Source organism: Kryptolebias marmoratus, linkage group LG4 (genome assembly GCF_001649575.2).
Source record: "Kryptolebias marmoratus isolate JLee-2015 linkage group LG4, ASM164957v2, whole genome shotgun sequence".
NCBI classification, from domain to species: domain Eukaryota; kingdom Metazoa; phylum Chordata; class Actinopteri; order Cyprinodontiformes; family Rivulidae; genus Kryptolebias; species Kryptolebias marmoratus.
The window spans coordinates 11411694-11430751 of record NC_051433.1 but is presented as its reverse complement, the minus strand read 5'-3'; the positions used below and the strand labels follow the sequence as shown (position 1 = coordinate 11430751).

The 19058-nt window shown below is 42.4% G+C and overlaps 4 protein-coding genes across 7 annotated transcripts; 2 read left to right on the top strand and 2 right to left on the bottom strand.

Annotated features, from left to right (window-relative positions):
- The first annotated feature begins 2704 nt into the window (after positions 1-2704).
- ddi2 (DNA-damage inducible protein 2) lies at positions 2705-11017 on the top strand. Of its 2 annotated transcripts, XM_017408464.3 has the most exons (10): positions 3049-3186; positions 4360-4489; positions 4631-4969; positions 5070-5196; positions 5343-5470; positions 6058-6186; positions 6859-6962; positions 7067-7259; positions 8257-8305; positions 8616-8708. In XM_017408464.3, exons 1-9 carry the CDS (start codon positions 3049-3051, stop codon positions 8265-8267), a joined length of 1299 nt encoding a protein of 432 aa, XP_017263953.1. In that variant the 3' UTR covers positions 8268-8305; positions 8616-8708. The 2 variants fall into 2 exon arrangements, with proteins under 2 accessions (XP_017263952.1, XP_017263953.1); XM_017408463.3 differs by lacking the exon at positions 8257-8305 and having other exon boundaries at positions 2705-3186; positions 8616-11017.
- Positions 11018-11241: 224 nt separating this feature from the next.
- On the top strand, positions 11242-14177 carry si:ch73-15b2.5 (ephexin-1). The gene is made up of 12 exons (XM_017408413.3): positions 11242-11561; positions 11646-11774; positions 11859-11920; positions 12012-12358; positions 12431-12591; positions 12664-12816; positions 12909-13038; positions 13124-13198; positions 13293-13385; positions 13480-13628; positions 13745-13909; positions 13984-14177. Exons 1-12 carry the CDS (start codon positions 11350-11352, stop codon positions 14024-14026), a joined length of 1719 nt encoding a protein of 572 aa, XP_017263902.1. The 5' UTR covers positions 11242-11349; the 3' UTR covers positions 14027-14177.
- Positions 14061-16677, bottom strand: cplane2 (ciliogenesis and planar polarity effector 2). Of its 2 annotated transcripts, none has more exons than XM_025004206.2 (5): positions 16390-16677; positions 15746-15898; positions 15512-15666; positions 15267-15406; positions 14061-15107 (listed from the first exon to the last, which is right to left on the bottom strand). In XM_025004206.2, exons 1-5 carry the CDS (start codon positions 16502-16504, stop codon positions 14885-14887), a joined length of 786 nt encoding a protein of 261 aa, XP_024859974.1. In that variant the 5' UTR covers positions 16505-16677; the 3' UTR covers positions 14061-14884. The 2 variants fall into 2 exon arrangements, with proteins under 2 accessions (XP_024859974.1, XP_017263905.1); XM_017408416.3 differs by having other exon boundaries at positions 15512-15636.
- A 100-nt stretch (positions 16678-16777) lies between these two features.
- On the bottom strand, positions 16778-17818 carry LOC108231379 (heat shock protein beta-7). 2 transcript variants are annotated; one of them, XM_017408414.3, is made up of 4 exons: positions 17646-17818; positions 17418-17551; positions 17128-17253; positions 16778-17046 (listed from the first exon to the last, which is right to left on the bottom strand). In XM_017408414.3, the coding sequence occupies exons 1-4, from the start codon at positions 17722-17724 to the stop codon at positions 17041-17043; spliced, it is 345 nt and encodes a 114-aa protein (XP_017263903.1). In that variant the 5' UTR covers positions 17725-17818; the 3' UTR covers positions 16778-17040. The 2 variants fall into 2 exon arrangements, with proteins under 2 accessions (XP_017263903.1, XP_024859975.1); XM_025004207.2 differs by having other exon boundaries at positions 17128-17211.
- Between the last annotated feature and the right edge of the window lie 1240 nt (positions 17819-19058).

The following is a 19058-nucleotide window of genomic DNA, read 5'->3' as shown; positions in this document are numbered from 1 at the left end:
ACAAAGAAATCATTGGCCCCACAAAGTAGTTCCTCCTAATAAACGATGTGAATTACTTAATTAGCTTGCTGTGTACTGTTTTGTTATAGTTTGACAATTTTCAAATGAAGTTTTTTTTATTTTGTGATTCATTCTGGGTTTTTGACTTATTTGCAGTCGTATGGCGGTGCAGGTCACCAACTGTGTTTGTTAGTAGATTGAACATGTGATCAGGACTGCAGGACAGCTCCAACAGAGTGTCATTAGGGCGTGAAATATCCCTCCCCGTGGACACTTTCTGCTGGTTTTAGCTCAGTGATACGGCCACTGCAAACGTTACACCTCACCTGATCTTACTCAGTGCAGGAATAGCTGCAGCAAAACCTGCTGTGTCCAACAGCGGAGATTTTCTGTTTATGTAAATCCATCCATGAGACTAAAATCAGAAAGCGAACGATCCGTCAGCAGCTCGGAGCAAACAGAACAGACATGAACAAAAGACAGAAAATGAAAGACAACCAGACATTGTCTTCAACATGGTAGGCCCCTTTTCTGTGTCTGTAACTGTTTAGATCAGTGGATGGTTTTTAACTAACTCTGTGGCTTCCTGCAGGTGTGTCTGCTGGGGCTAGGTGGTCGGTTCTGTGGTTCAGTAATATCTAGGCTGCCGGTGAGCACTCAGCTAGGTGTAAATATATATATCAGCATCACATTTTCTGTGGAAAAAAGATGGACTATATGTGCCTTTTTGTGCACAAACTGGTCAATTACATTAATAGGAGGAACTACTTTGTGGGGCGGAGGATTTTGTTTTTAGGCCGGCTGTGCCCCACCTGTGCCTGTTGCATGCATAATTTATAATCTACAACAAAACAAAATGTGTACCTTGTGGTCTGGCTGTGAAACAGAAATTAGATGTGAAATCAAAAATTACAGAGATAAGTTTGTCTGTTTTTGTCTCTTTGTGGGATCTGAAGCTACTGTTGCTGCCTGGCTAGCTCAGTCGGTAGAGCATGAGACTCTTAATCGGGTTCGAACCCCACGTTGGGCGACATCATTTTCGGGTAAAATGGGAGCCATTGCCACCCTGCTTGACACTCAGCATTAAGGGTTGGAATTGGGGGGTTAGAGCACCAAATGATTCCCGAGCGTGGCACCGCTGCTGCTCACTGCTCCCTCAGGGGATGGGCCAAATGTGGAAAACAAACTTCACACACTCAGGTGTGTGACAATCAGTGGTACTTTAACTTGATGAAATAATACACTGAAAGACATCAAATACTGAAAATGAACAGATGAATACTTGGACAGTCAATTAATGTGTCTTTATGTTTTGTTTTGTTTTTTGTACATGTTTTTTTTTTTCTGTAAAACAAATTATAACTGTGTAACTAATCTGTCTGCAGTACAGAGAGGAACGAACCTAAACTAACCAGAGAAAAGAAAACACAACAAACTGTTTTGAATGTGTTGGCAAAAAAAAAATGTATTTTGACACTTCAAACAACAAATGTACAATAAAATGTGAAAAAAACAACTTTACGTGTAATAATAACAAATTTTATTTGCATGATTGTCTTCTCTTAATAGCATTTTCTCTCTCTTATATCTTATTTCTTGTTCTCAGAGACTGAGAATCAGGTAAAAACTATCATTTGGACATTATTTCTTTTTGTTTAAAGGTTCTGAGATTTGTAATTATTTGCCAACAGCAACAACACTTTTACTCCAGTTTCCTCCCACAGACCAAAATCATGCCTGTCAGGTTGGAAACGCTAAACTGTCTCTAGGTGTGAATGGCTGTTTGTCTCGTTTGTCTCTACATGTCCCTGTGATGGACTTGTGACATGTCCAGGGTGTCCCCCTCCTCTCAAAGTGACCACTGCAGACAGGCTTCAGCTCCCCACAAAAGGTAAAGAAAAAAAAAGAAGAAAAAGCAGGTAAAGGTAACAGGTAAATCTCATATTAATAATAATAATAACAACTACTACTTTCTACTTTCTGCAAAAATGCTGAGTGCTCAATAACTAATAATAAAAAAGCTGAAAGGATCAAAATACTAGGTAAAAGTTTAATGAAGCAAAAAACAAAAGGTTAGTTAAAAGTAACAAAAGTCTCACTTAAATCTAAAAACAGCATAAGAAGACAAAATAAATAAAAAATAAGCAAAACACTAGCTTAAAATTGCAAAATACAAACTAGAAGGTAAAGGCAGCAAAACACTAGCTAAACCTTTCGAGTTTCAAAATGCTCCCGAAAAGATGCTAAAGATTAGATAAAAGCTAAAAGTAGGAAAAGGCTACCTAAAAGCTGAATGTAGCATGAGAAGACAAGATAGAGCACGTTTATGAAAACAGATTTTAAATAAAACAATGTTTTTAAAGGAACTAAAGAGTCATCAATGTATTTCTACGAGGAAAACATTTGTAAACAAAAGTTAATATTCTGAAAACTAAAAAAGATGCAAAACCCAAAAGCAGCTAAAAAAGCAAAAAGTATGCAGAAGTAGTTAGATTCCTCAGAACGTAAGGAAATATTGGAAAAACAACATTCATAGAATTACAAGATATTTATTATTATAGATTAAAACACTATAATTTATTTATTTTTATTTCAGGATAGCAATGCTTGTTTTTGAGCGCTGTTTTTAGTGTCTCCGGCAGATGGCGCTGAAGGGGCGGGTTCAGGATTTTAAAGGTTTGTAAACGCAGAAGAAGAAGAAACTATTTACGGCATGTCGTAAAACGCGCTGAGCGTCACCACAGAGCTGCTCTTGTCATTTCATGTTTAAAAGAGAAACTGTCACGCCAGGCGTTTTCACAGCAAGTCCAAAGCAGCGACTGACTTTCTGTTTACCGTTACTTTCGCTTTTTGTATCTTTTTTTCCCACAGAAAGAAAAGGAAAACTATTAAAACTGTGTGTGTGTGAGTGTGAGTGTGTGCGGAAGGGGGGGAATTCCACTCACTCGCCGTGTTTTCTTCTGTGACACCGACAACAAACTCCCAACCAGCCGCATTCTGCTGTAGACGGGTTTCGTCCGGCGATCCTGCCCCGACAACCAACAAACGATGCTGGTCACCGTTTTCTGTGCGCCGAGGGATCGCCCAGAAACCACCTTTGCCCTCGACGTGTCCCCGGAGCTGGAGCTGAGGGACTTTGTAGCACTTTGCGAACTGGAGTCAGGGATCCCTGCTGGAGAAATTCAGGCAAGACCCGAAAACTCGATGAAGACGGAGGAGCTAACGAAGCTAACGGCTAACCTAGCTAGCATGAATTGGGCTTGTGTGTGGGCTGTTGTTGTTGTTGTTTTGTTTTTTGTCGTGTGACAGGTTGCGAAACATAAGTTATCGGTAACAAGCATGTTTACCGACCTGAAACCCACACTTTCAGGAACGATAACAAACACTGTAGGCGGCATTAATCCAGCTGAGCATCTTAGTTAGTGGGGAAACTTAGAAAAGCTACATGTGAGAGACAAACGAATAAGGGTGTATTTGTTTTAGATGGCTTAACAAACACAACAGCCTGAAGCTTTAAGGATAAAAGTTTGTGCAAACTTTTAAATCTTCCCTAATCCTGTTGCCTCCAAGCAGCCTGGCCTTTTTGCCACGTCTGTAAATTGGTTTGGATCATTCATTTTTGAACTGTAGCTTCTTTTTCTCCTTTTTTTTTTTTTTGGTCCACCTGAACATGACAGAATATTCTCCAGGAAACAACCTAATAAAACTGGATTGGTAGATATGCGGAAGACCAAAGGAGAGGCAGGCATAAAAGAAAATAAAAACAAGTCACGTTTGTTTTGTGTTGTTTTGGGTGCAGGCATTATGCTTTTTGCTTCCGACACTGTTTATGTTTGCCATCTTCTGTAGTTGTAAGAAACTGAGCCACAACAAAACTGCACACAGTTGTTCTACCTGACGTGTTTTATGTGTGAACTCAACACTGGTTCGTTGCTAAAATGATTCATAGTTCAGTGTTAAACTGAAAAACCAAGCCTAAAACATTAAAAGGCATGGCTTTAACACCGGTCACTTGCTACAAATCCATAGATATAAAAGCCCACTCTTATCCAAAGAAAAGCTTTAAAACACCTTCACAAGTTCTGAAATTATTGTTAAAAAAATTGCAAGAAATACAGGATTCATGAAAGTTTTTAGTGTTCTTGTTATTATTGGATTAAGACAGAATTCCAAAGGAATGGGTCTGTAAATTAATAATGTTCTCTTTTGTTTTGTTGTTGTTTTTGTGTGATCTTTATCAGTTTCTAGCCAGTGAGAATATTTATTATATAAAATATTTTGCCTGAAAAAGTACCTAGTGATCTTCGGAGAGCTGTGTCAAAAACGAGTGTGTTACTTTTTGAATATTTCTGTTTCCAGATCACATATGTAGAGCAGCCCCTGAAAGACCCCACCCGTGCCTTGGGGACTTACGGTGTTAAGGACGGCGATGTGGTGGTTCTCCGACAAGCTGACAGAAGGCCTCCACAAACCCAGCCGGCCTTTCCAGGTAAGACGCGTCTGCTGGGAGTTTCAGATCCCAACACAAGCTGTCCAGACTTTTAGGCTTTTACTTTACAGTGACAGACGTCGCGTAGGTCTGACAAGCCGAGTTCCAACATGCTAACCTCCAACTCTTTATCCTCATCAGGCTTGCCCCGTATTGACTTTCGTTCCATCACTGTCCCGGGCACCTCCTCCTCCTCCTCCTCTTCCTCCTCATCCAGTCAACGTGCTCCCATAAGGCCGCAGCAGCAGCCGCCGCCGCCGCCTCAGCAGCCGCCGCAGCCGCAGCAGCAGCTGCAGCAGCTGCAGCCGCCTCAGCGCGCCGCACAGCCTTCCACGCCGATGGCCTTTCGTGGCCCCTCCCCTCAGGGCCTGGACAACCCTGCCTTACTTCAGCAGATGCTATTATCCAATCCACATGAGCTCTCACTCCTAAAGGAGAGGAACCCTCCGCTAGCCGAGGCCCTGCTGAGCGGAGATTTAGGTGAGCCATTGATATAATCCACCACATTCGGTATTCGCGCTCTTTCGACTCGAATAACTCGAATGTTGATTGTGTTTCGTGTGACCGTCCTTCTTGCCAGAGCGTTTCACCAAAGTGCTGCTGGAGCAACAGCAGGATCGAGCCAAAAGGGAGCAAGAGCGAATCAGGCTTCTGACCGCTGACCCTTTTGATTTGGAAGCTCAGGCAAAGATTGAGGAGGAAATCAGGTACGTAAAAAGGGTTGGGTCAAAGAAAACTGATCGCATGAACGTGCAAAATATTCTCTCTGTCGTCACAGCTTCAGATAATCCCACGCGATGATATATTTTTTGACGGCGATAAATGAATTTCATTGAATTTGCTCGTATTCCAGGCAGCACAATGTGGAAGAGAACATGACAATTGCAATGGAGGAAGCCCCAGAAAGCTTTGGACAGGTGGTTATGCTGTACATTAACTGCAAAGTCAATGGCCACCCTGTGAAAGCTTTTGTTGACTCAGGTAATGAACATTAAATCCGGACACTGATACGGTGTACACGTCTGTGGTTAAGAAGCAGAATGGTGCGAATGTAGGTGGGCTGCACGGGGATTTAGTCGCCGTTTGTCAAAATACAGGGGTCACAGTTTCATGTGCGGAACGTCGGAATTGTCAAACTTGCAGACGAATGTGTTTAAATAGTTTACCATTTCTGCACCAGATTTTCAAAAAGGACACATTTTCATGTTTTTTTCTTTATGGGGGGATTTTGCTTTTTGTGGTCTATGGTGATCATTTAAGTTGTATTTTGGATCAATTTCACATTTCCTCTGTGGTCTTAAATGTACATCTTTGCTGTGTATATGCATCACTTTGAAAAAGCTGGCGTTGCACAAAGAATAAGCAGCAACGTGGTTTAACCGTGCAAGTAACCAACCAGTTCAACCAGTAAACTAGATGTAGTTCAAGCATTAATAGAAAAAGCAAATTATTGTACGTTTAAATGAATATATTTCACTTGTGTTGTCTTCTGACCTCTCAGCAGTTGCTGCTGGCATCATTTGGAGCTGTCAAAAACCTCATTTTTTGTTGTTGTTTCTTGTTTTTAGGAGCCCAGATGACCATCATGAGCCAGGCGTGTGCGGAGCGCTGTAACATCATGCGACTGGTGGACCGGCGATGGGCGGGGATCGCCAAAGGAGTGGGCACTCAGAAGATCATTGGCCGAGTTCACTTGGGTCGGTGTCGGGATTTCCTTGTACGAGCGCAGCTGTCCAGCATTTAGAGTAAAAACAGAGCGTTTGTTTTTACCTCGCAGAATTAATACGTGCTCCAGTTTTATGATCTGACTTTGTGAGGTTGCCAGGTTCGCTCAGTTGCTGACGTCTTTATGCCTGCAGAGTCTAAGAGGTTAAATGGAGAGCAACTCCCCATCTTATCGGTTGTTGAAAATGTGTTACCCGCCATTCAGGAGGGTTTCTTGGTTTTCAATGAGCTTGTTGATTTTATTTTACCGTTTGTAAGATAGAACCCTGGATGAGAGGTTCTACATCTTCCAAAAGGAAGTCCAGTTGCTTCTCAGTGAAGCTTTTTGAATCGGCATGACAAATGACTGAGAAGTTACAGAAAAGTGCACCCGCAGCCATTTAAGACCCGACATTCGTTGAAGGAAGGGTTCAGAGAGAATTCTACTGTTTTCATCCATTTCCTTACTGTATTCAGTTTTCAGAAAATGCTTTCGGCACTTGTGTAAAAAGACTGAACACGCTAAAATGGATTATTTTAACCTCTTACATAGACTAACCGAAATTGTTTAGCCCGCAGAGGTCTGAGTCCTGATAGGTTCAACAGTTTCCTCAAAGTCGATTGATCTTTTCATTTAAAACTGTTGTCTTCCTGCTTGTTTCCAGCTCAGGTCCAAATCGAGGGAGACTTTCTCCCTTGTTCTTTCTCGATCTTGGAGGACCAGCCAATGGACATGCTGCTGGGCCTGGACATGCTGAAGAGACACCAGGTGGGCTCCTCTTTCACCTGAGTCCGTTTGCGCTGCAGTTTAACAGGTCGGTGTAGGTGCACGGATAATTGTCGAACATCGTCTGCCCCCCTTTTTATTTCCAGTGCGCGATCGACCTGAAGAAGAACTTGCTTGTGATCGGCACCACGGGCACCGAAACGCGCTTCCTGTCCGAGGCGGAGCTGCCGGACTGTGCCCGACTGGCGTACGGGGCGGAAGGACATGAGGACGCCCGTCCAGACGAGATCGCCGACAGAGAACTGGCCGAGGCGCTGCAGCGATCCGTGCAGGAAAGCGGTAAGAAAGCGTCCTCTCTTGGATCCGTTCTTCGGAGCTACATGTGCATGTGCCACTTAAAGCTTCTTACTCTCAACCCCGTTTTATGCACTCATCTGAATTTTCACTCACGTGGTCACTTCATGTCATCACCTCAACAATTTGAATGTGCCGCAGAATAAGATGCGATCAGAGAGCTGAGAGATGTTTCTCAGGTAAACAAAGGCATCATTTAAAAAAAAAAAAAAAAAGATTCTTTAATGTTAAAGGGAAACTAATGTTCATACATTAAAACTTTCTATATTTGTGATATTGGTGCTTTTTTCCTATTTTGTCAAAGTTTGGAGAAAATGATTACAGAAAAAAGTTATCAGTGTTTTTTTTTGTTTTTTTTTTCTTTCCATTGCATCTTGTTCAGGAAAGTTTTTGTTTTTATTGTCAGATTTTGTGGCTAATAGCAGTTCAGATGGGTTTCCGAGGAACTTGAGAACAGCACTTGCAGCCACCTACATAAACAAACTGCAAAGTACGTGCCGTTCAGAAAGAGGCGTAGGACGTATTTTTTTCTTTTTTTTGTATGAACCATAATAATAATAACGTTCAGACTGAACGACGAGATCTTGCGGCAGAAATACGAAAGCTCTTCACAAGAAATAAAACAAATGGGCAACGTTTTTCTGAGAAGCGGAACCTCTGTGTGAGCTGGTGTCTTGTGGCCTAAAAAAACAAACAAACACTGTTATAAATTAGAGAAGCTGCGTCCTCTTCTAAGTAAAATACCACAGTGTGCAATTGGCTGGAGGAAAATTCCGATCATGACAGAGGAGTTTGTGAAAATGTTGTGATTTTATTTTCATTTGCCAGGATTCAGGCTCAAGTTGTTTTCGGATGACACTTTTCACACCTCGAGTGTGTGTGTGAAAAGGCCGATAGTTTGGTTGCATGCCCTGTGTGTGACTGCTAACTTTCTCCGTCCCTTTGCATGATGTGTGTGGTGTGTGCCCTAACCCCTGAGCAGGACAGCACTGATGCATTTGGAGACCGCTGAAGAGGGCCCGACCAACCAGGTACTGCAAAATTCACAAGTCCATTGCCGGTGCTGAGTCCATTGCTATTTATTTTATTAGTTTGTTTTGCTTTTATTTTGCTGCTGAGTGGATGTTTGTTTTTTGTTTTTTTTCACATATTTGTGTGTTAATTCTGAGTAGACATACACCTAAAATTGTAAATAAATAAATAAATAAAATAGCATAATTTATAAATTATCTGCACTCTTTTCTGAAGTTTTCTGGTTTGCATTATTTAAAGCAACAACATTAGATGGTGCTCACTGCTTCCCCGTTGATTGATTCACAGTTATATCTTCTCCCATATTAGACACTGCAGATGGACAAACTACCTCACTGCAGCCCCCACCATTTCCATTACCCGAACCTTTAGACCAAATGTCCTCCTCCGCCTCTCCTTCCCAAGGCCCTTCCTGTGGTCAACTGCAAAACCCGACCCTGGATCAGTCTCGGCCTGCCCCGGCCAACATGGAGCAGGCGCTGGCACCTGGTCTCCAGGATCCTCCTCAGCCTTCGTCCCCGGCAGCAGATTCTCCTCCACTCCAGAGTGTCCAGCCTCACCCTCTGCCTCTCCGTAGTGACCCCAGTGACCCCCCTGTACCCAGTCAATCATCCCAAATGTCCCATACTTGTACTCCTCCTGCAGAAATGTCCACAGCAGCGTCCCAGGATCCGGGGGGTGAGGTAGAGCCCACAGAGGGGGATGTTGGAACTGATGAGGTGGAAAGCAGCGCCATGCACACCACACCAGAGGACCTTTCGCCCAGTCAGCCCATGGAGCAGGAGGCGGCTCATGCGGGAGCCGCCGATTCTACAGAGACCTGTCCAACGGCTCCGAGCCAACCAGAGTCTGTGGAAATGGAGTGTCCCTCTGTCTCCCGTGGTGCGACGTCCGCTGAGAGGGACCAGCCTGACGGAGAGCGCCGGCCCAGCTCTGACAACATCCCGTCCCTGGCAGCTGCTCTGAAGGAGCTCCACGAGCTGCTGGTGTCCAACAACCAAGCTCAGTCGCAAAACCGCAGCGCCTCCTGCTCCCCATCGTATCTGTGTGGACAGGACTCGGACAAAGCGTCCTCTGAGCCAAGTACCCCAACGCCCGAAAATACCCAGTCTGCTCCCTCTACTGCCATCGCAGCTGATGCAGAAACAAGTGATGCCAAAGCTAACTATGCTGCTGCTGCTGCGTCTGATGAGGAACCATCTCAGTGTCTTGCGCCTGACCTCCCTGGTCAGGAGGAGCGTCTCAGCGCGGGGACAGCAGAAGCAACTGTGGAGGAGCAAGGACCACCACGGGGCCCAGATGGCTCCGAGGAGACGGCAGAAGACGAACAAGAGCGAGACGAGAGCAACAACATCAGGATCTCTCAGCCTGAGCCAGAGGCTTCCCCGGGTCCTGAGCCCGTCCCTGAGTTCAGGGAGCCACCCGAGGGGCAGCCCGGAGGAGAGGACGCAGACGCACAAGCCTCTGGCCCCAACATCCAAGATAACATCCAGACTGAGCGCACTTTCCTCAGCCCTTTGTCGGTGGAAGTCGACTCTCCGGAGGACGTCTCAAGCGCCTCCGTCTCCTCCGCTCCTCTTCTCACTCAGGCCCCGCAGCCTTTAACCCCGGCCCCGCTCCCTCCCTCTCCGCATCCCTTTACAGAACCGTTTCCAGCCGAGCACATCCAGAGAATCCAGGCAGCGGGCTTTTCTGCCAGGGAGGCTGTGGAGGCGCTGGAACAAGCCCACGGGGTGGTGGAGATCGCTCTGCTCGCTCTCCTGGCTCGCAGCATCACTGTGCCCACCTAAGACTCATAAGCAATCATGTGAGCCCTCTGCCTCCCAGCTCAGCGTCTGTCTTATTTATACCTTGTAAAAGTCACAGGGAAAATGGTTTGTCATACAGAATATCCCAGAAGAAACAGGACAACTGGCAACGTGTTTCTATCTATAACAGATATGTGAGGTGTGTTTGCATGCAGATGTTTTGGGTGCCCAGCCGTTGAATTGTTTTTTAGAGATTCAATATTATAGTTTTTTTTTTTTTTTTCCCTTTCTCGTTTTGTTCCCCAACATTGACTTGTTATTACATTAAAATTTGTTTTTAAACCATTGAAGATTATAATTTCCTCTTTCATGTGTCTTAAACATGTTCTGAAGATCTTAATTTATCAGTCGTTATAGTAGTTTCAGAATGGAGTCGTTTCACTCCGACTTGAATCGTTCAGCATAAATTTGGGGATTTGGATCAATTTACCGATTTTCTTTTTTCTAATTTACAAAGCGGAGCCTAATTGTGGAAAAGCTGTAGCTTGGATCAAGTTTACAAACATTTTTCACATATATATAAGTGGAAATCCCTAAATTGAGTCAAGTTCTTTGTATTCAATTTTAATGATTAATTGCTTTTTTATCGGTATGTTTTGAAGCAGAAGGTTTCTCTGTACTGTTTGTCTTTCTCTGCAGTTTCAAAGCTTTGCATTGTGTTTTCTTTAAAAACAACAACAACAACAAAAAACACAAAAATCTTTTATTTTGTGTCAAATCCTCATGGTGTGTTCATACTTGAAAACGTATTTTCATTTTGAGGCCATTTTTTGTCGAATGTTAAGTCAGTGCAACAAATATCAAATTCAATGGCTTTACTCGAGTCAAGGCAGATTTAATTATTTACTTTTATCTTGTATGAAATTTTAAACTGCAAATAAAATTAAACTAGTATTTGTATAAGTTGTGTGCTTTCGGAGTCTTTTTTTTTTTTAAGCGTAAAAATCTGTGATTCTATTTTAATATGATGCTCGTAGTTTAAATATAATTTGTTTTGTCACAGAAATACAACCAAGCTAAGGTTATTCTGAATGCTTGATTAAGATGGCAGGGGGAAGAAGAAAAAAAAAAAGTCACACCTGCTGCTACTTAAATTCAGATTAGATGCATCTCTGACTATTTAGCCAAATTGGTGGAGCAGCTGGGTTTGTTCACAGTTTCCCTTTGGGCAGAGTTTTTTAAAAAGAAGCCTTTAGCTGTTGTTGGTTTTTTTTTTTAGGACAAATTAATTCATCATGGCTTCTTTCAGAGGGGAGACCAGCTACGGTTTTAGACCTGAGATTATTGAGGCGGACAACACTGATCTGCAGCCCTGCTTCAGGAATAGTCATATAGTGGCTCATCTGGCGTCACAAATGCCGGGCTTTAATCTCAGCAGGTTTCCTGACCTGGCAACCAGCGCTGGTGACGGCAGCGACTCCACGGACCGGCTTGATGAGGTTTGCAGGTGAGATGGGCGTAAACGAGCAGGTTGACGTAAAATGTGATTTATATTTTGGTTTCTGATGAAGCGTCTTTTGTCTTGTTTCAGTCCTCCTCTGGATATGTCTTCAGCTCTGAGCTCTGACGTATTTATTCGCATGTGGGATCGTAAAACTCGCTCCTTGCACTTCTCTGCATCTGGACCTCAGGAAGATCACCTGAGTGACAATCATGACTGGTGAGACGGGTTGTATAGTCTGTATCCTGACTGAGGAATTGTGGTTAACTCAATGTGACTTTCTTTTTTTTTTGATAAATGCAGGGAGGATCCAGCTGATGAGGAAGTACCGAATGTGATATTCCAGACTAAGTACTTTGATTTTTGTAAGTTTCTTTAGCTCCTCCTGAGCTCTCCGGTAACTCCAATGAAAAATCAATGTAATGTAAGGCAGCTCGTCTTCCTTTCTCTCGGCAGTTCCTCTGTATCAGAACTACTTCCTGCTGACCGTGAGAAATGAGGTGCACAAACTTAAAGACAACGTATCGGAGCTGATAAAACCCCAGTCTCTGGATTGCCTGAGAGGCGTGAAGCGTTCCGAGTCTGAACCTGTAAAATCTCACAATTTTGAGGGTCTACGGTCCCCTTTGAGCATTCATGGCCGTTTTGAGGTCACCTCGCTTAATTCCTCTCCTGAGACGACGCTACCCTCCACTCCATCCCGGTCTAAGGTGACCTTCTGCACTCTCTGGCAGGACTTGGAGGAAGTGAAAACGTCTGACCTGCTCAGGATCTTGACACCTAAAGAGATTCGCCTTCAGGAGGTCTGGTTTTTAAAAATGTAGAAAAAAACTTTTTTTTTTTTTTTTTTAAACATTATTTTCCTTCCCCTAAAGACTATGTTTGAGCTGATGGGCTCTGAAGCATCCTACTTGAAGAGCCTTGGTGTGCTGGTCAATCACTTTTATGCCTCTAAAGCACTGAAGAAGACTCTGTCCACGGTGGAGCATGGAATCGTGTTTTCCAACGTTTGCCAAGTGATTGCAGTCAGTGCAAGGTGAGTTCCCCTAAACGCTGCACCACTCCACTTTTAAACTAGTCATGGCTGTTTGTTCTTTCTTCTTACGAGGTTTCTTATGGACCTGGAAACTCGACTGGAGGAGAGTCTGTTGATATCTCAAGTCGGGGACATTGTGCTCAGGCACTGTAAAGCTTTTCGTCAAAACTACACGACCTATGTAACAAACGCGCCGTACCAGAAGTCCCTTGTCAACCAGCTGCTGTGAGTTTTCTTTACTTTTAACACCACTAATTGTATTCTACATCACCAGGTCTTTATTGCGCATAACCGGACCCCATCTGTTCTTTCCGAAGGGAGCAAAACCAAGACTTTGTGTATGTGCTGAAGAAGCTGGAGAGCGACCCGGTTTGTCAAAGACAGTCCTTCAAGTCATTCCTGGTTCTCCCTTTCCAGAGAATTACACGCATTAAACTTCTCCTGGAGGTAAACTTCAAATGGCTTCAACATGACTGAAACTTAAAGATCATATATATATATTTTTTTTAATTCATCCCTTTTTTCACTTCAGACAATTCTGAAACTGACTGAGCCAGCCTCTGAAGCAGTTTCAAATCTTGAAAAGGCGATCTGTGTTCTCCATGAGGTATCAGGATGCTCTCTCTCCCTCAGTCTACGACACACTTTTAATTGTTGTTGTTATTAAAGTGAAACTTCTTGCTTGTGTTTACCCTGGCTAGATACTGATATCATGTGACAAGAAGACCCAAAAAATGAAACAAATCGAGGAACTCATCTGCCTGGAAATGCTGATGGACTTTAATGACGTAAAGGTACATTTAAAAATAAACTTTTTCACGGCTTTATAGTAAAACATTTTTTTACTTCGACTGCAGTAAATTCTAACAGATGTATTCTTCTATGCAGTCGGTTCCTTTGGTCATAAGCACGCGTTTTCAAATCCGCCAAGGACCTGTGAAACAGCTGCTTATGGAGGGTACCTACGGTCAGAGAATGTCCTTCAATAAGGTCTACCTCCACCTCTTCAACGACCTTTTGATCATCTCCACAAAAAAGTACTTCACCAGCTTAATACCCATTTGTGTTCAAGTGAACTCCTGCATTCTTTGGTAGAGTTAAAACCCAAACCATCAGTGTTTTTAACCACAAGGTCGTCCTGTTTTGTGTTCAGGTACCAGAGGTTCATGGTGGCGGACCACGCTCGCTTCCCTGAACACGTGACCGTCGATCACCTGAAGACTGACGCTCTGGGACTTCCTCCTGACTCCTTCCTGTTGCATCTGTCTCAGAGTCAAAGGGGACCGCCGACTGCCCTCATCCTTGTTGCCCTTTCAAAGTAAGATGAGAGCAAATGACCTGTTATAAACGATTAGCAGTCGCGTATTTAATCGAGCTCCGTTCTAATTGCAGGTCAGACAAAGAAGAGTGGATGAAGGCTTTCTCATCTGAGTGAAGGGTTCTGGATTTGGAAACTTGATAAGTTTGGCTTTTTTTTTTTTTTCTTCTTAAACTTAAGTTTTGTTTAAGCACTTCAGTTTGCAATTTTGTTCTCAGACCACTGTTCTACTCGATGTATTTAAACACCCACCTTTTGTTACAATGACTAAACACAGCAATTACTTTTTAGGAATGGGTTCTCTCACTTGTATTAAAGTTTCTGATGTGGTTTTTAAGCAATGTACCCCTAGTTTTCAAGTGTAAAAATAAAGGGTTTTATGATTAAAGGCTCAAGTATTAATTTGTTAAAGCCACTCCTCATCTAGCCTTCAACACAAAACTTACACAAGCCATATTTACACAGCAGCACTTGGTCTACAGCGCTTTCTTGTACTTTTCATCCAACGCCATCAGAAGCGGTGATGTTCACTTCTTGTCCAAAGACATCCTGTATTGGATTTCCTCATTACAGCTATCTGAAGTCAAAACAGGAAAGTAGGGCCGCTTTGACCCCAGATCTGAGGTACATTTATTTATTTTTTGGTAAGTTTAATGTTCTTTTGCTGTAGGCTTTGTGCGTCTTATTGTATATTTGAGGAATTACTATCTTAAGGGCAATAAACAGATTAAGGGGAAGTGTGTGTTTGTGTACCTATACTCTGCCGCCTTTTATCACAAACAAAAATATCCCCTTTCCAAATAGGTTGTAAGAAGGTGGGGGGGACCCAGTGGCTCAAAAGCAGTTACTAAAAATGACCCACTAATTCATCTCGTTTTGTCATGACTGAAACTAAAAAGCCTAGGTCATTTTAGTATTTCTATTCACAGCTGCCACCTGAACTAACCCAGAACTCCAAGCGAAAAGTCCCTCTGATTAAAACAGAGTTGCTGTTTCCTGCTGTGTATGTTGGCAGCCTCCTCCAGCCGCAGTGCAGTCCTGTTGCCACAAGCTCTCCACAAGACAGTTGAGGATGGGGGCTACGTCACCCAGTCCATCGGCGATGTCGCCACCTGTACGCAGCACCGGTATTCTCCATCTCTCCTGGAACTTCCTGACGTCTCTCTGGGCCACGTCACAGTGCATGAAAAGGTCAAATCTGAGACGCGTTAAGAGGGAGTAACCATCTGTTTACTAACTTTTCTTTTCAGCGAAAGCCATCACTGCAGATATGTTTGTGCCAGATACGGCACACCAAGTTGACTAATGTACAAATGCTTATCTGACACTGCAGTAAAATACCCAACATAAAGGATACTTGGTTCCAATCACCACTTTGACAACGCAGCCGTAAGATGATTCGTTCCATTTAACAATTTGATTTGACAGATCATCAAAGGACGTCCTGTCAGTGAAGGAGAAAAGGAAGAGGACGGCGTCCACCTGTTCCTTACAAGACTAGAAGACAGAAGAAAAAGTTATTGAATAAAATCTTAATGTTTGAGGTACGTGTTTCTCTTTCAGACATTATCAGACTATTGTTTCAAGATATCTGGTACGTACTGGAAGCAAATGATCAAATCTGCGTAAGGCGTTCTCTCCACAGTCCCAGAACTGCAGACGGAAGAACAAAACTCTGCCACTTTCTCTCAGCTTGACTGGCCAATACACCACTGTTGTCTCAATGCCTTGAACAACATCAGAAACTATAAGAACATCTAAAAAAAAACAAAAAAAAAACAACCAACTATCATCCTCTTCTCTCTCAGAAAATTATCAGTTTCATCCTGAGCCTACCTGTGGTCTCGTGGTGCATGATGGGAATATTCAGGCCCGCGAGACGTGCAGCCAGAGCACTTTTACCAACTCCGCTCTTGCCGGAGATGAAAACCTTGTAGTGAACCGTGTCCACGGTTAGATGTGGCGGCATCACCGGAGACTCCAACAGACCTGCACAACAAGTTAAGGAGGAAGAAAAGAAAATGTTTTAAAATCTTCCTTCTTTTGGTGATAAACTGTTTTTGGTTTTTTGGACAACTAATATCATCCTTAAACACTATTCTAAATAATTCAACCTGTATGATCAACATTCAGTGACATAATTATTGGATTTTTTTTTAAATGTTGTAGACAAGTCAAACTTCAGCCATCAGAAGATAAAAATTATTAAAACACAAACTGTCTGTCACCTGCAGGTCCCTACTGTCTGATGTTATTTCATGTGTGAAACTTAAATCTACTTCTTTTGGTTTCTGTGTTTGCTGGTGTGTTTATTAAATGTTTATTTTGCAATGTTTCAATATCTGTCAGGACAATCTTTTTAGAAACTCTAGTTTCTAGTCCTAAAAACATTTGCAACCGGTGCATTACTTTACGTGTAGCTTCCCTTTGAAATAAAATAAATATACAATTAAATTAAAAAACAAAATGTTTGACTTTACCAAAGTTCTTTCGTTTCTTCTTGCGCAGAATTTTGTTAAAATACTCTTTGCTTTCTTTACACCGATGCCAGTCAGCGACTATAACCGAACCTGGAGGAGGAACTTGTGTCGCCATGTTCGGAAAAAAAAAAAATGACAGACGGTTCCTCGTCGGTGACAGAAAGCCGCTTTTTGCAACTAAATATAAGAAATATTTATGTCACAGTTATAAATGGAGTTAACGGCGATCCCTAAGACCGGGTTATAGCACTTTAGCAGCGAAGCTATTGAATAAAACAACTTCCGTAAACTAAAAGCCATCCCCGTGACAACCGCTATCGTCACTTCCGTCACTTTCTGGTGTTGCCTTCAACGTTTGTCGAAATGTTCATTAACCGGAAACGAAAAGGTAATTGATCCAGTTTTTTTATTTCAACACACTCAGCAGCGTTACATTTAGTTTGTTAAATTATACAGCATATAAACATAAATAAATTAGGAAGTTATTCTTTAAAATAGCGTTCGTAACATCTTTGAATCCATGTGCTTTACGTTAGTAATGCTCATGTTTTTGGTATTCCGTGAACGTTGCACCAAAAAGTTCCTTCATCCGCCTCTTGAGGTCGCTAAAGTCCACTTTTTAATTCAAAATGTGGAGGCCAACCGCTGAGGTCACATCTGGAGAAAGATAAAAGAGCAACAAGTCAATAGAGGCTTTATTTCAAATGTACAATTCAGCAAAATAATTTACTAAAATACCTTGCGAGCTCTCACAGTCAGGACCCCGCTGCTTTCCAAGGACAGGCTGACAGATGAGGGGTCCACATCTGACGGCAGCTTGCACTGGTGGGAAAATGTATTTGTGATTGCACCATCTTCCCCCAGCTGCAATGTCAAACACATCAGTTAATCCATTTAAATGTTTTCTGATCAGATGAGATTTAAAAAATCTATTTTTAAAACAAGCAAATGTGTTTTTATAAAAGCTCTGAAAAGTCATTTACGTCCACAATCTGTCAATTCTGTCATTTTTGTTCCATTTTCCGCACCTTTTCAGCTCGAACCTCTAATAGGTTGTTGGTGGAAATGACAATGACATCTTCTGGAGAAAATTCCCTCACATCCAGTGCAAATTGGAAACTGTCACCAGTGATCTGTAGCTTTCCTGAGGAGCATGAAGGACCTGAGGAGGTTCATGATGAAACAAAAGAGAAGGTAAAATCTTTCTAAAAGTTAAAAAAAATAAGCATCTTTTGACATTTCCTTGTTAAGCTGACCTGTAAACTTGTGATCTTTGGTCTCGTGCAGAGGTAAACATCCTGAATCTTCAGAATAAATACTTTGACTATCTGCCATTCAAGCTGAAAAATTATACTGTCTCTTGGAAAATCCCTTTCCTCCGTGTTTCATCCGTTTACACCGAAGAGTGACTAACAGACTACTAGGAGCCTGTAAGTGCCTTCGGTGTGGGTGTGGATGTAATCTGGTCTCTAAATGATGAAGAGGGATTGGAATATGACACATTTTGTAGATATCCAATGTGTCATAACTGTTGTCGGTGTATTCACAAGAGGTCCGGCATGTTCAGCCACCCTCCTAACGAGCGAATCTTTGTGCTTCTGTGTGAAACAGGGTGTGGGGATATTTCTGTGTGGAGGACTATCAAATACCACAGCATGCTACTATTCCTAAATTTAGAGACAAAGCAGTCACTACATCAAATACACGACGATTACACCTATAAATAAGTTTGGGTTTTTTTTAGAATGCACAAGATGGAGTTTTCTCACAAAAATGGCCACTGAACATCTTGCCAGGCCATACTTTTTAACACGACAGAGACATGACGGAGTGCAGTAGTACGTAGGTGTGAGATTCTGCTCCACCTTGCAAAGTCAAACGTTGGTCTGGGTGAAGGCCACCACCAAAATACGCTCCGTGAGACAACGCTGCTAATTGCAAAAGCAGATTGTTGAAATGAAATCTGCGTTCTGAGACTTTATCACGCCCGGTGGGATTTTTGGCAAAGAAATGATAACCGAGTCTGAAAGCCCATAAACAAACAACACATATTTCATGCATTCGTAATGCCACGAAACCCTGCGAGTTCAGGTGTCAGATACAAGATCTGATCAGTTTCACAACCTGTTTTGCCCTTAAGCCCTTCAGCAATATATTGGCCAACCCTTTATCCTCAAATTTCTCACATTACCTGGTTTGTCCTACTTACAGAAAATGTTAGTCATGAATCTCCCACAGTTAACTGAAACCAGTACTGTTCTCTAATTTCTTTCACTTTGGCTTCCAAGGAGCCAGGATTTCTTGTAAATTTTTTAAAAATGGTCTTGATCAACAGTTCTTCAAGTTTTCCTAAGGACTTGGGTTGATTTTTACCACCGCCAAGGAAGTTAAGTTTCCGGTTGGGTTCGTTGGTTTGTTTGTCTGTCTGTTAGCAAAAATCATGAAAAAAACTAAAGAACAGATTTGGAAGAAATTTTCAGCAAATGTTGTAGTTGTCACAAAAAAAAACAATGGATTACATTTTGATGCTGATCCAGATAAAGATCCGGCCCTTTTTTTAATCACACTGTGGCCTTAGTGGAGGTTTGATCTCTCTGAGTGCTTCTAGTTTTAGCTGAGCTTTCTGCTCACTTTTTTTTTTTGTTGTTTTTTGCTGAGTTACTGTTCTT